Here is a 15,103-nt window from a genome sequence, read left to right as displayed (position 1 = left end):
TTGCCTACCTTCAACATGGTGCAGGGGTTGACCCTGGCGAACATGATGACCCCCCTGGTCTGCAGCGTGCGGACCCTCAGGCTCAGCCTCATCTCGCCGCTCTGGTCGCCCTCCGTCACTTTGTACTTCATGTAGCTGCTGCCCGAGAAACTCAGCGAGCTTTGGCCTGGATTCAACGAGGAATAATAACAATGATAACAATAAGTGCGCTAGCTTGTTGCTAATATACATTGGATTTGCTATTGAAATGCTACTGATTAGCATTAGCGATTTTACATGGCGATTTCAACACCTCCAAATTTGTTAATGAAAACTAAGATGCACGTTACAATCAAACAGTAATAAGTACGATACTTACAGTATTAACACTTTTTAGGGCGCAACAAAAGACTAGAAAATATGAAAATCAGTTAACTGGCATCATAGGAATAGGTACTGAACCCGGTACTTTTTTGGCACAGACCGAATCCCGCCGGTCTTACCGGGCACCGATTCACGTGAACTTAAAGTATTAACACTTTTTGGGACACAACAAAAGACTAGAAAATTAAAATCAGCAGATTTCACTCAAAAATGCTCCAACGTAAGTAAATTAAGGCTCCACTTTCCCAAAAGTGCACTAACTTGATGCTAATATATATTGGATTTGCTATTGACATGCTACGGATTAGCATTAGCGATTTTACATGGCGATTTCAACACCTCCAAATGTGTTTATGAAACTAAGCTGCACGTTACAATCAAACAGCTGGTGCCTAATAAGTACAATGCTTACAGTATGAACACTTTTTGGGACACAACAAAAGACTAGAAAATTAAAATCAGTAGATATCACTCAAAAATGCTCCAGCGTAAGTAAATCAAGGCTCTACTTTCCCAAAAGTGCACTAGCTTGATGCTAATATATATTGGATTTGCTATTGACATGCTACGGATTAGCATTAGCGATTTTACATGGCAATCGCAACACTAACGAATTTGTTAATGAAAACTAAGATGCACGTTACAATCAAACAGCTGGTGCCTAATAAGTACAATGCTTACAGTATGAAAACTTTTTGGGACACAACAAAAGACTAGAAAATTAGAATCAGTAGATTTCACTCAAAAATGCTCCACTTTTCCAAAAGTGCACTAGCTTGATGCTAATATATATTGGATTTGCTATTGACATGCTACGGATTAGCATTAGCGATTTTACATGGCGATTTCAACACCTCCAAATTTGTTTATGAAAACTAAAATGCACGTTACAATCAAACAGTAATAAGTACGATACTTACAGTATCAACACTTTTTAGGGCGCAACAAGAGACTAGAAAATATGAAAATCAGTTAACTGGCATCATAGGAATAGGTACTGAATCCGGTACTTTTTTGGCACAGACCGAATCCCGCCGGTCTTACCGGGCACCGATTCACGTGAACTTAAAGTATGAACACTTTTTGGGACACAACAAAAGACTAGAAAATTAAAATCAGCAGATTTCACTCAAAAATGCTCCAACGTAAGTAAAGTAAGGCTCCACTTTCCCAAAAGTGCACTAGCTTGATGCTAATATATATTGGATTTGCTATTGACATGCTACGGATTAGCATTAGCGATTTTACATGGCGATTTCAACACCTCCAAATGTGTTTATGAAACTAAGCTGCACGTTACAATCAAACAGCTGGTGCCTAATAAGTACAATGCTTACAGTATAAAAACTTTTTGGGACACAACAAAAGACTAGAAAATTAAAATCAGCAGATTTCACTCAAAAATGCTCCAACGTAAGTAAATTAAGGCTCCGCTTTCCCAAAAGTGCACTAGCTTGATGCTAATATATATTGGACTTGCTATTGACATGCTACGGATTAGCATTAGCGATTTTACATGGCAATCGCAACACTAACAAATTTGTTAATGAAAACTAAGATGCACGTTACAATCAAACAGTAATAAGTACAATATTTACAGTATTAACACTTTTTAGGGCGCAACAAAAGACTAGAACATGAAAAAAATGAAAATCAGTAGATTCTGCTGTAAAAAAAAAACTGGCGTCAGAGGGATGGGTACCGAATCTGGTACTTTTTTGGCACGGACCAAATCCTGACGGTCCTACCGGGCACCGATTCACTGGCGATCACTCCAGCAGCACTGAGAGCGGACTCAGTCGTGCTACCTCTCGGTATCGTTGCAATTTTCCACGCCAACAAAGAAATGAATTCAAAAATTTGCTCCGACATAAGTAAAGTAAGGCTCCACATTTCCAAAAGTGCGCTAGCTTAATGCTAACATACATTGGCTTTGCTATTGACATGCTGCTGATTCGCATTAGCGATTTTACCTGGCGATTTCAACACCTCCAAATGTGTTAATGAAGATGCACGTTACAATCAAACAGCTGCTGTGCAACAAGTACGATACTTACAGTATTACCACTTTTTAGGGTGCGACAAAAGACCGAACTGACAAACCAACTATACGCTATTGTCATACTTGCAAATGAGACTCAGATATGTGATAATCAAACAAGATATAAAAAACGGACAGCAGTTCTCATAACCGACTCTTTTTTAATGTTGCAAGATTTGGGGCTCCAAAACCCTTGAAGGTTTGATTGATTTGACGCATGTTTTTTTCTTTTATTGCCATTTTTATTTGTGTGGAACTATTTTATTCCCATTTGACTCCAACTTCCCGGTAAGGTCTATTCAGGTGTACTGGAGAGGAGGCTACGCCGGATAGTCGAACCTCGGATTCAGGAGGAACAGTGTGGTTTTCGTCCTGGTCGTGGAACTGTGGACCAGCTCTATACTCTCGGCAGGGTCCTTGAGGGTGCATGGGAGTTTGCCCAACCAGTCTACATGTGCTTTGTGGACTTGGAGAAGGCATTCGACCGTGTCCCTCGGGAAGTCCTGTGGGGAGTGCTCAGAGAGTATGGGGTTTCGGACTGTCTGATTGTGGCGGTCCGCTCCCTGTATGATCAGTGTCAGAGCTTGGTTCGCATTGCCGGCAGTAAGTCGGACACGTTTCCGGTGAGGGTTGGACTCCGCCAAGGCTGCCCTTTGTCACCCATTCTGTTCATAACTTTTATGGACAGAATTTCTAGGCGCAGTCAAGGCGTTGAGGGGATCCGGTTTGGTGGCTGCAGGATTAGGTCTCTGCTTTTTGCAGATGATTTGGTCCTGATGGCTTCATCTGGCCAGGATCTTCAGCTCTCACTGGATCGGTTCGCAGCTGAGTGTGAAGCGACTGGGATGAGAATCAGCACCTCCAAGTCCGAGTCCATGGTTCTCGCCCGGAAAAGGGTGGAGTGCCATCTCCGGGTTGGGGAGGAGATCTTGCCCCAAGTGGAGGAGTTCAAGTACCTCGGAGTCTTGTTCACGAGTGAGGGAAGAGTGGATCGTGAGATCGACAGGCGGATCGGTGCGGCGTCTTCAGTAATGCGGACGCTGTATCGATCCGTTGTGGCGAAGAAGGAGCTGAGCCGGAAGGCAAAGCTCTCAATTTACCGGTCGATCTACGTTCCCATCCTCACCTATGGTCATGAGCTTTGGGTTATGACCGAAAGGACAAGATCACGGGTACAAGCGGCCGAAATGAGTTTCCTCCGCCGGGTGGCGGGGCTCTCCCTTAGAGATAGGGTGAGAAGCTCTGTCATCCGGGGGGAGCTCAAAGTAAAGCCGCTGCTCCTCCGCATCGAGAGGAGCCAGATGAGGTGGTTCGGTCATCTGGTCAGGATGCCACCTGAGCGCCTCCCTAGGGAGGTGTTTAGGGCATGTCCGACCGGTAGGAGGCCACGGGGAAGACCCAGGACACGTTGGGAAGACTATGTCTCCCGGCTGGCCTGGGAACGCCTCGGGATCCCCCGGGAGGAGCTGGACGAAGTGGCTGGGGAGAGGGAAGTCTGGGCTTCCCTGCTTAGGCTGCTGCCCCCGCGACCCGACCTCGGATAAGCGGAAGAAGATGGATGGATGGATGGACTCCAACTTGAACTCATTTAGTTTAGGGACGACCGCGGTAAACCAGTGTGTACTGTATTTTCCGCACTATAAGGCGCACCGGATTATTAGCCGCACCTTCAATGAATGGCATATTTCATAACTTTGTCCACCAATAAGCCGCCCCGGACTATAAGCCACGCCTACGCTGCGCTAAAGGGAATGTCAAAAAAACAGTCAGATAGGTCAGTTAAACTTTAATAATATATTAAAAACCAGCGTTCTAACAACTCTGTCCCAAAATGTACGCAAATGTGCAATCACAAACATAGTAAAATTCAAAATAGTGCAGAGCAATAGCAACATAATGTTGCTCGAACGTTAATGTCACAACACACAAAATAAACATAGCGCTCACTTTCTGAAGTTATTCTTCATTCGTAAATCCTTCGAATTCTTCGTCTTCGGTGTCCGAATTGAAAAGTTGGGCAAATGTGGGATCCAAAATGGCCGGTTCCGTCTCGTCGAAGTCATCGGCGTCAGTGTCACTGTTCAGCAGTTCTGTGAATCCTGCCTTCCGGAAAGCTCGGACCACAGTTGTGACCGAAATATCTGCCCAGGCATTTACGATCCACTGGCAGATGTTGGCGTATGTCGTCCGGCGCTGTCTCCCTGTCTTAGTGAAGGTGTGTTCGCCTTCGGTCATCCATTGTTCCCACGCCGTTCGCAGTCATGCTTTAAATGCCTTGTTGACACCAATATCCAGCGGTTGGAGTTCTTTGGTTAATCCACCCGGAATGACGGCGAGTGTTGTATTTGTGTGCTTCACTTGTTTTTTGACACCATCTGTGATGTGGGCGCGCATGGAGTCGTATATCAACATGGACGGAGCTGTGTGAAAAAAGCCACCCGGCCTCTTCGCGTAAACTTAAACTTACCTTAACCACTCGCTCATCTTTTCTTCATCCATCCATCCCTTCGAGTTAGCTTTTATGATGACGCCGGCTGGAAAGTTCTCTTTTGGTAAGGTCTTCCTTTTGAATATCACCATGGGTGGAAGTTTCTGGCCATTAGCATGGCAAGCTAGAACCACAGTGAAGGATGACTTCTCATTCCCTGTGGTGCGAATATTCACCGTACGTGCTCCCGTTGTATCCACAGTGCGGTTCACAGGAATATCAAAAGTCAGTGGAACCTCGTCCATGTTGATAATGTTCTCTGGCCGGATCTTTTTTTCAGCTATCTTGTTTTTACAATATGCACGGAAAGTAGCCAGCTTTTCTTGAAAGTCTTTAGGCAGTTGCTGTGAAATAGTAGTCCGTGTGCGGATGGAGAGATTGCGTCTTTTCATGAACCGGAAACACTAAGAAGCACCACCTTTAAAATCATCCAGGTGAAGTTCGCTTGCTAGCGTTGTTGCCTTCATTGGAATAGTGATGGTGCTGACACTTCTGCTTGCTGCTCTCTGCTCAACAACCCACTGTTCCAGTTTGTCCTCCAACAGTTGCCATCTTGCTTTGTTCCCTCGGAAACTCTGTTTTGTCTTCTTTACCTGGCACAGGTCATCTTCTTGCTTCCTCCACCTACGCACCATTGATTCATTTATGTTATATTCTCTTGCTGCTGCTCTATTTCCGTGTTCTTCGGCATGACTTATTGCCTTAAGTTTAAATTCTGCGTTATACGCGTGTCGCTTAGTAGGAGCCATTTTGTAGTCTGGTCTTTACAGATGTAAACACACAAAGGAAATGAAACGAAAATCCGCGCGCTTCTTCTTCTTCCGGGGGCGGGTGGTTGCTTACAGTAGAAGAAGAAGCGCTTCCTGTTCTATGGGGGCGGGTGCTTACCTTGGCGGTTGCTTGCGTAGAAGAAGAAGCGCTTCCTGTTCTACCGGGAAAAAAGATGGCGGCTGTTTACCTAAGTTGCGAGATCGAAACTTTATGAAAATTAATCTTAATATTTATCCATATATAAAGCGCACCGGGTTAAAAGCCGCACTGTCAGCTTTTGAGTAAATTTGTGGTTTTTAGGTGCGGCTAATGGTGCGGAAAATACGGTAACTTGTGGGCGCTCTAAAGGGACAAATGTCGTTTTTTCCGCCCGGCACTAGTGTTTGACTTGTCTCCATTTAATGACGCTGCATTGTTTTTGTACTATAAAAAGTGCAGTGGGGCAGAAACTGGCAAATGATGTCCACGTAAAGAGGTTCCGTACCAAGTTAGAAAAAAGAACACACCTGCACACTCGTCCAGGCGCTCAGGTAGACACTGGCAGACAGATGGCGCCGTAGGGCCGGTGCGAACACAGCGCATGTCTGCAGGACAGGACTGGCCCTGGCAGAGCTCCACGGGGGCGGAGCATGTCCCACCTGGCGGGAATACGAGCACATGAAGTCGGCCGCACGAGCGCCTCTCAGCTGGCGTGTGATTTACCAAGACAGGTGCACGTCTCAACCCGCCTGAACCGCGGCGACACCAAGCTGACCCTCTCCGTGCTGTAGGCGACCATCGAGCCGGCCTCCATCGCCGTCACCTGCTCGCACGTCTTGTCTCCGCACGCCAGCTTCCCCGAGCAGGCGCCGCCCACCGCCGCCGCCCCGGCCAGGACCCCCCGCAGTTGCCCCCTCGCCGCCGCCTCCTTCAGCTTGGCGGCCACCTCCGACGGCGAGTAGAAGCCTCCCGTCCGCCCGGCGCCGGACGTCTCGGGTCGCTCGACGGCCACGAGGAGGTCCACGTCGGACTCGCCCTCCGCCGGCTGCACGCCCAGGATGTGAAGCGGGTCCTGTTGCCCCGGCGACCATCGCCAGCCCGCCAGCGTCCGCAGCGCCAGTTTGATCTGGCCCAGGTAGCGTCCCAGCAGGTCCTCGGGGGACATGGATCTGAACCTCAAGGCAACCGCGCCGCGCAACAAAACCTCGGTCACCTGTTCCACGTGCACCGAAACGCCCGCGATCACCGCAAAGCGTCCGTCGCTGACTGTGGCGTTCATCTGGTACCTGGGAGGAGAAACAGCAGCCATTTTGGAAAGGGAGCTCACAATCTGACCGCGGGTGTTTCTCAGAGTGTGTGGCGATTCCCCCTTCAAAACAACATTTTAGTAAAAACAGTCACTTTTGCCTCTTTGAGCTGCAATTTGACCCCCTTAACATGCTTCAAAACTCACCAAACTGGACACACACATCAGAACTAGCGAATATTGCGACCTAATAAAAAAAGCAAACCCCAAAACTCAAAATTGCGCTCTAGCGCCCCCTAGGAATAAAACACAGACAAAACTGCTCCTAGGAAGAAAACACAGACAGGACCTACATTTCATAAATTGACAACCCCCAGCAAAAATCAACAGGAAGTTTGCAATTCCCCCTTCAAAACAAAAGTTTTGTAAAAACCGGTCACCTTTTTTCAAAAATTATCTCCTCTGAGCGCGTTTGTCGTGTCGGCTTTAAACTAGCACAGGAGAGAGATTGAACCCTTCTGATTAAAAGTTGACGAAAAAGAGTTTTAATTACTGCTCCGGTTTGGATTTTATGTGCCGTCAAAGTCGGTCCCGTCCATCGCTGCTTGCAGCTTTAATTTTAAATTGCCTTTCAAATGTCTATTCTTGCTGTTGGCTTTTTTCAAATACATTTCCCCAAAAAATGTGACTTATACTCCAGTGCGACTTATATATGTTTTTTTCCTTCTTTATTATGCATTTTCGGCCGGTGCGACTTATACAGTACTTTTTTTTCAACGGCACATTCTCAAAATATTAGTACGGAAAAACATCAAAGAGATGAGAAAAAGTTGACATTAATAACAAAAGGATTTTTTTTCTTTGAATCTGTCATTGCTAATAAAAATAGTAATGAATCAAAATTCATGTTGTTATGAATTATTTACATACTTAAGGCTTCAATTATTCACATGAATTATTTAGCATGCTAACATTTTAAGCTAGTATTTTTAAAGCTGATTCTGATTCTGATTTATTTTAACTGATTTCATTCGTTTAAAGGCCTACTGAAATGCGATTTTCTTATTTAAACGGGGATAGCAGGTCCATTCTATGTGTCATACTTGATCATTTCGCGATATTGCCATATTTTTGCTGAAAGGATTTAGTAGAGAACATCGACGATAAAGTTCACAACTTTTGGTCGCTGATAAAAAAGCCTTGCCTGTACCGGAAGTAGCAGACGATATGCGCGTGACGTCACAGGTTGTGGAGCTCCTCACATCTGCACATTGTTTACAATCATGGCCACCAGCAGCGTGAGCAATTCGGACCGAGAAAGCGACGATTTCCCCATTAATTTGAGCGAGGATGAAAGATTCGTGGATGAGGAAAGTGAGAGTGAAGGACTAGAGGGCAGTGGGAACGATTCTGTGAGAGGCGGGTGGGACCTGATATTCAGCTGGGAATGACTAAAACAGTAAATAAACACAAGACATATATATACTCTATTAGCCACAACACAACCAGGCTTATATTTAATATGCCACAAATTAATCCCGCATAACAAACATCTCCCGTCCATATAACCCACCAATACAACTCAAACACCTGCACAACACACTCAATCCCACAGCCCAAAGTACCGTTCACCTCCCCAAAGTTCATACAGCACATATATTTCCCCAAAGTTACGTACGTGACATGCACACATCGGCACGCACGTACGGGTAAGCGATCAAATGTTTGGAAGCCGCAACTGCATGCGTACTCACGGTACCGTGTCTGCGCATCCAACTCAAAGTCCTCCTGGTAAGAGTCTCTGTTGTCCCAGTTCTCCACAGGCCAATGGTAAAGCTTGACTGTCATCTTTCGGGAATGTAAACAATGAAACACCGGCTGTGTTTGTGTTGCTGCAGCCACCCGCAATACACCGCTTCCCACCTACAGCTTTCTTCTTTGCTGTCTCCATTGTTCATTGAACAAATTGCAAAAGATTCACCAACACAGATGTCCAGAATACTGTGGAATTTTGCGATGAAAACAGACGACTTAATAGCTGGCCACCATGCTGTCCCAAAATGTCCTCTACAATCCGTGACGTCACGCGCTGACGTCATCATACCGAGACGTTTTCAGCAGGATATTCCGCGCGAAATTTAAAATTGCACTTTAGTAAGCTAACCCGGCCGTATTGGCATGTGTTGCAATGTTAAGATTTCATCATTGATATTAAAGTTAAAGTTAAAGTACCAATGATTGTCACACACACACTAGGTGTGGCGAAATTACTCTCTGCATTTGACCCATCACCCTTGATCACCCCCTGGGAGGTGAGGGGAGCAGTGGGCAGCAGCGGTGGCTGCGCCCGGGAATCATTTTGGTGATTTAACCCCCAATTCCAACCCTTGATGCTGAGTGCCAAGCAGGGAGGTAATGGGTCCCATTTTTATAGTCTTTGGTATGACTCGGCCGGGATTTGAACTCCCAACCTACCGATCTCAGGACGGACAGTCTAACCACTAGGCCACTGAGTATATAAACTATCAGACTGCGTGGTCGCTAGTAGTGGCTTTCATTAGGCCTTTAAACATTGCTTTTTGATCCTTGAAACCATCTTAAAAAGTATGTTAACTTGTCCTATGGTAGCACGTTAACTTTAGCATGGTAACGTTTTAAGCTAGCACCTACAACTCATGGCTTTTGATACTTGAAACCCTCTTAAGAGTACATTAACTTGCCCTATGGTAGCATGCTAATTTTAGCATGCTAACGTTTTAAGCTAGCATTTTAACTCATTTCATTTGTTTAAACCTACAAATCATGGGTTTTGATTCTTGAAACCATCTAAAAAGTATGTTAACTTGTCCTATGGTAGCATTCTAACTTTAACATGCTAACATTTTAGCTCATTTCATTCATTTAAAACGACAAATCATGGCTTTTGATACTTGAAACCATCTTAAAAGTATGTTAACTTGTCCTATGGTAGCATTCTAACTTTAACATGCTAACATTTTAGCTCATTTCATTCATTTAAAACGACAAATAATGGCTTTTGATACTTGAAACCATCTTAAAAGTATGTTAACTTGTCCTATGGTAGCATTTTATCGCATTTCATTCGTTTAAACCTACAAATCATTGCTTTTTGATCTTTGAAACCATCTTAAAAGTATGTTAACTTGTCCTATGGTAGCATGATAACTTTAGCATGCTAACGTTTTAAGCTAGCATTTTCACTCATTTAATTCGTTTAAACCTACAAATCATTGCTTTTTGATCTTTGAAACCATTTTAAAAGTATGTTAACTTATCTAATGGTAGCATGCTAACGTTTTAAGCCAGCATTTTAACTCATTTCATTCGTTTAAACTTACAAATCATGGGTTATGATTCTTGAAACCATCTTAAAAGTATGTTAACTTGTCCTATGGTAGCATGTTAACTTTAGCATGCTAACATTTTAGCTCAGTTCATTCATTTAAACCGACAAATCATGGCTTTTGATACTTGAAACCATCTTAAAAGTATGTTAACTTGTCCTATGGTAGCATTTTATCGCATTTCATTCGTTTAAACCTACAAATCATTGCTTTTTTATCTTTGAAACCATCTTAAAAGTATGTTAACTTGTCCTATGGTAGCATGCAAAGTTAGCATGCTAACATTTTAGCTCATTCTATTCATTTAAACTGACAAATCGTCTTATGGTAGCATTTTATCTCATTTCATTTGTCTAAACCTACAAATCATGGCTTTTGATGCTTGAAACCATTTTAAAAGTATGTTAACTTGTCCTATGGTAGCATGCTAACTTTAGCATGCTAACATTTTAGCTCATTTTATTCATTTAAACAAATTAAACAAATCGTCCTATGGTAGCATTTTATCTCATTTCATTTGTTTAAACCTACAAATCATGGCTTTTGATTCTTGAAACCATCTTAAAAGTATGTTAACTTGTCCTATGGTAGCATGTTAACTTTAGCATGCTAACATTTTAGCTCAGTTCATTCATTTAAACCGACAAATCATGGCTTTTGATACTTGAAACCATCTTAAAAGTATGTTAACTTGTCCTATGGTAGCATTTTATCGCATTTCATTCGTTTAAACCTACAAATCATTGCTTTTTTATCTTTGAAACCATCTTAAAAGTATGTTAACTTGTCCTATGGTAGCATGCAAAGTTAGCATGCTAACATTTTAGCTCATTCTATTCATTTAAACTGACAAATCGTCTTATGGTAGCATTTTATCTCATTTCATTTGTCTAAACCTACAAATCATGGCTTTTGATGCTTGAAACCATTTTAAAAGTATGTTAACTTGTCCTATGGTAGCATGCTAACTTTAGCATGCTAACATTTTAGCTCATTTTATTCATTTAAACAAATCGTCATATGGTAGCATTTTATCTCATTTCATTTGTCTAAACCTACAAATAATGGCTTTTGATTCTTGAAACCATCTTAAAAATATGTTAACTTGTCCTATGGTCGCATTCTAACTTTAGCATGCTAACATTTTAGCTCATTTTATTCATTTAAACCGACAAATCGTCTTATGGTTGCATTTTATCTCATTTCATTTGTCTAAACCTACAAATCATGGCTTTTGATACTTGAAACCATCTTAAAAGTATGATAACTTGTCCTATGGTAGCATGCTAACATTTTAGCTCATTTTATTCATTTAAACAAATGAAACAAATCGTCCTATGGTAGCATTTTATCTCATTTCATTTGTCTAAACCTACAAATCATGGCTTTTGATACTTGAAACCATCATAAAAGTATGATAACTTGTCGAATGGTAGCATGCTAACTTTAACATGCTAACATTTTAAGCTAGCATTTTATCCGTGAATTGGCGCCATCATGGCGGGGGGACTGTGTAACGGTGTGGTCCAAACCTGCCGGGCTCCAAGCCTGGAAGAGCCGAAATGCTTCCGTCTCGTCTGTTAATGCTGAACATGCTTTTGGGCTGGGGCTTCTGGGTAAAGGACAGCGCGTCGTTGGGGTCGCGGTCCGTGGCGTGGATGCGACCGATCACGCCGCCCTGGAAGGTGTCGGTTGCCGTGACGACGATGACCTCCAAGGACGAGGCGGCGGGTTTGTACTGACTGTTCCCGATGACGCGCAGGAAGAGCCAGGAAGACGACACCAGAGGAGGTCTGCCGGAGTCGCGGGCCTGAGAGGTCGCAAGGAAACGGGAAGTGACTCCACTCATGGCAAGGAAACAAACAGATATCGAACCTGGACTTCGAGGGTGAACTCCCTCGGGGACTCTGGCCCGAAGACGCCGTCGGACCTCAGCGTTCCGGTTTGGTCCAAGGCGAAGAACCCTCCCTCGTTTCCAGAAAGGAGGCGGAACTCAAAGGGCGGGCCGTTCCTGGGGGAGTCTTTGTCGCTGACGGACAGCTGCAGCAGGACGCTGCCGGCAGCCTGGCTCAGCTGCAGGGTGGAACGGCGGGCGTCACCTCGGTCCAGCACGCACTCGGGGGTCCGACCCTTACCTGGACCACGGCCGTGGAGTTGGGCGGGATGAAGACGGGCGCGTTGTCGTTGATGTCGGCGACGTCCACGTTGACGGCGACGCTGGAGGACATGGCGGGGGAGCCGCTGTCGAAGGCTTGCACTGACAGGGCGTACCGCGACACCTGGGCAGAGGGAGGGGCCAGCTGAGTGCAGGTGTATGCCACAGGTAGCAAACTGTCTTTAAAATGGCTCCCAACATTATATAAAGATGTCATTTTATGTGGCCTGCCAAAATTTTTTATTTTTTGCAAATTTTTTGAAAATGTATGTGGTCTGTCACAATTACATTGTGTACTTTATTACAATCTGTACATTATTTATTTGATCCGTCACTTTATTTATGTGGTGCAGCGCATTATTTAAGGTGGCCCACCACATCATTTTATGTGGTCCGCTCCATTATTTAAGGTGGCCTACCACGTCATTTTATGTGGTCCGCTATACATTATTTATTTGGTCCGTCACATTATTTATGATGTCCACCACATTCTTAATGTGGTCCGCTACATTATTTATGTGGCCTGCCACTTCATTTTATGTGGTCAGCTATACATTATTTACGTGGCCCGCCACGTCATTTTATGTGGTCCGCTATACATTATTTATTTGGTCCGTCACATTATTTATGATGTCCACCACATTCTTAATGTGGTCCGCTACATTATTTATGTGGCCTGCCACTTCATTTTATGTGGTCAGCTATACATTATTTACGTGGCCCGCCACGTCATTTTATGTGGTCCGCTATACATTATTTATGATGTCCACCACATTACTTAATGTGGTCCGCTACATTATTTATGTGGCCTGCCACATCATTTTATGTGGTCGGCTATACATTATTTACGTGGCCCGCCACATAATTTTATGTGGTCTGCTACATTATTTAAGGTGGCCCGCCAAATCTTTTTATGTGGTCCGCTATACATTATTTATTTGGTCCGTCACATTATTTATTTGGTCCACCACATTACTTAATGTGGTCCGCTACATTATTTATGTGGCCTACCACATCATTTTATGTGGTCCGCTATTCATGACTTATTTGGTCCGCATCATTATGTAAAACGGTTCTCTATACATGACTTATTTGATCCGACACTATTTATGTTGTATAGCACATTATTTAATGTGGCCTACCACATCATCTTATGTGGTCCACTACATTATTTAATGTGGCCCGCCAAATCTTTTTATGTGGTCCGCTATACATTATTTATTTGGTCCATCACATTATTTATGATGTCCACCACATTACTTAATGTGGTCCGCTACATTATTTATGTGGCCTACCACATCATTTTATGTGGTCCACTATTCATGACTTATTTGGTCCGCATCATTATGTAAAACGGTTCTCTATACATGACTTATTTGATCCGCCACTTTATTTATGTTGTATAGCACATTATTTATTGTGGCCCACCACATCATTTTATGTGGTCCGCTACATTATTTAAGGTGGCCTACCACATCATTTTATGTGGTCTGCTACATTATTTAAGGTGTCCCGCCACATCATTTTATGTGGTCCGCTATACATTATTTATTTGGTCCACCACATTACTTAATGTGGTCCACTACATTATTTATGTGGCCTACCACATCATTTTATGTGGTCCACTATTCATTACTTATTTGGTCCGCATCATTATGTAAAACGGTCCGCTATACATTATTGATTTGGTCCGTCACATTATTTATGATGTCCACCACATTACTTAATGTGGTCCGCTACATAATTTACGTGGCCTACCACATCATTTTATGTGATCCGCTATTCATTACTTATTTGGTCCGCATCATTATGTAAAACGGTTCTCTATACATGACTTATTTGATCCGACACTATTTATGTTGTATAGCGCATTATTTAAAGTGGCCTACCACATCATTTTATGTGATCCGCTATTCATTACTTATTTGGTCCGCATCATGATGTAAAACGGTTCTCTATACATGACTTATTTGATCCGACACTATTTATGTTGTATAGCGCATTATTTAAAGTGGCCTACCACTTCATTTTATGTGGTCCGCTACATTATTTAAGGTGGCCCGCCAAATCTTTTTATGTGGTCCGCTATACATTATTTATTTGGTCGGTCACATTATTTATGATGTCCACCACATTACTTAATGTGGTCCGCTACATTATTAATGTGGCCTACCACATCATTTTATGTGGTCAGCTGTTCATTACTTATTTGGTCCGCATCATTATGTAAAACGGTTCTCTATACATGACTTATTTGATCCGCCACTTTATTTATGATGTATAGCACATTATTTAAGGTGGCCCACCACATCATTTTATGTGGTCCGCTACATTATTTAAGGTGGCCTACCACATCATTTTATGTGGTCTGCTACATTATCATACCTGCCAACTTTTGAAATCAGAAAAACCTAGTAGCCAGGGTCCAAGGGCCGCAGGCCCCGGTAGGTCCAGGACAAAGTCCTGGTGGGGGGTTCAGGCTTCGCCCCCCGACGCAAAATGATTATTAGCATTCAGACAGGTTAAAATGTTGCTAAAACCATCACTTTTCTATCAGTCACAGTGACTTTTCAAAACAAAAATATTACAGCAAAAATCATATGGGTTGATTGACATGTTTATTCTGTAAGCTAACTTCAATAGTTTGAAATTATTTTGACAGTTAATGCCAGTTATCCTGTCAACCTTTCACAAG

The 15,103-nt window shown here is 43.3% G+C and overlaps 1 protein-coding gene across 1 annotated transcript in view; it reads right to left on the bottom strand.

The window, feature by feature from the left end:
* fat3b (FAT atypical cadherin 3b) overlaps positions 1–15,103 on the bottom strand; it is a 305,444-nt gene that overhangs the window by 69,804 nt on the left and 220,537 nt on the right. The window contains exons 37-42 of the mRNA XM_061961744.2: positions 12,389–12,532; positions 12,129–12,326; positions 11,786–12,063; positions 6,366–6,928; positions 6,170–6,301; positions 9–166 (exon numbers count right to left, since the gene is read on the bottom strand). Of these exons, the coding sequence (XP_061817728.1) occupies positions 9–166; positions 6,170–6,301; positions 6,366–6,928; positions 11,786–12,063; positions 12,129–12,326; positions 12,389–12,532 (1,473 nt within the window). The remainder of the gene's footprint in view (positions 1–8; positions 167–6,169; positions 6,302–6,365; positions 6,929–11,785; positions 12,064–12,128; positions 12,327–12,388; positions 12,533–15,103) is intronic.

This window comes from Nerophis lumbriciformis, linkage group LG09 (assembly GCF_033978685.3).
Source record: "Nerophis lumbriciformis linkage group LG09, RoL_Nlum_v2.1, whole genome shotgun sequence".
In the NCBI taxonomy this organism is placed as follows: Eukaryota; Metazoa; Chordata; class Actinopteri; order Syngnathiformes; family Syngnathidae; genus Nerophis; species Nerophis lumbriciformis.
This window is presented reverse-complemented; position numbering and strand designations above follow the sequence as displayed.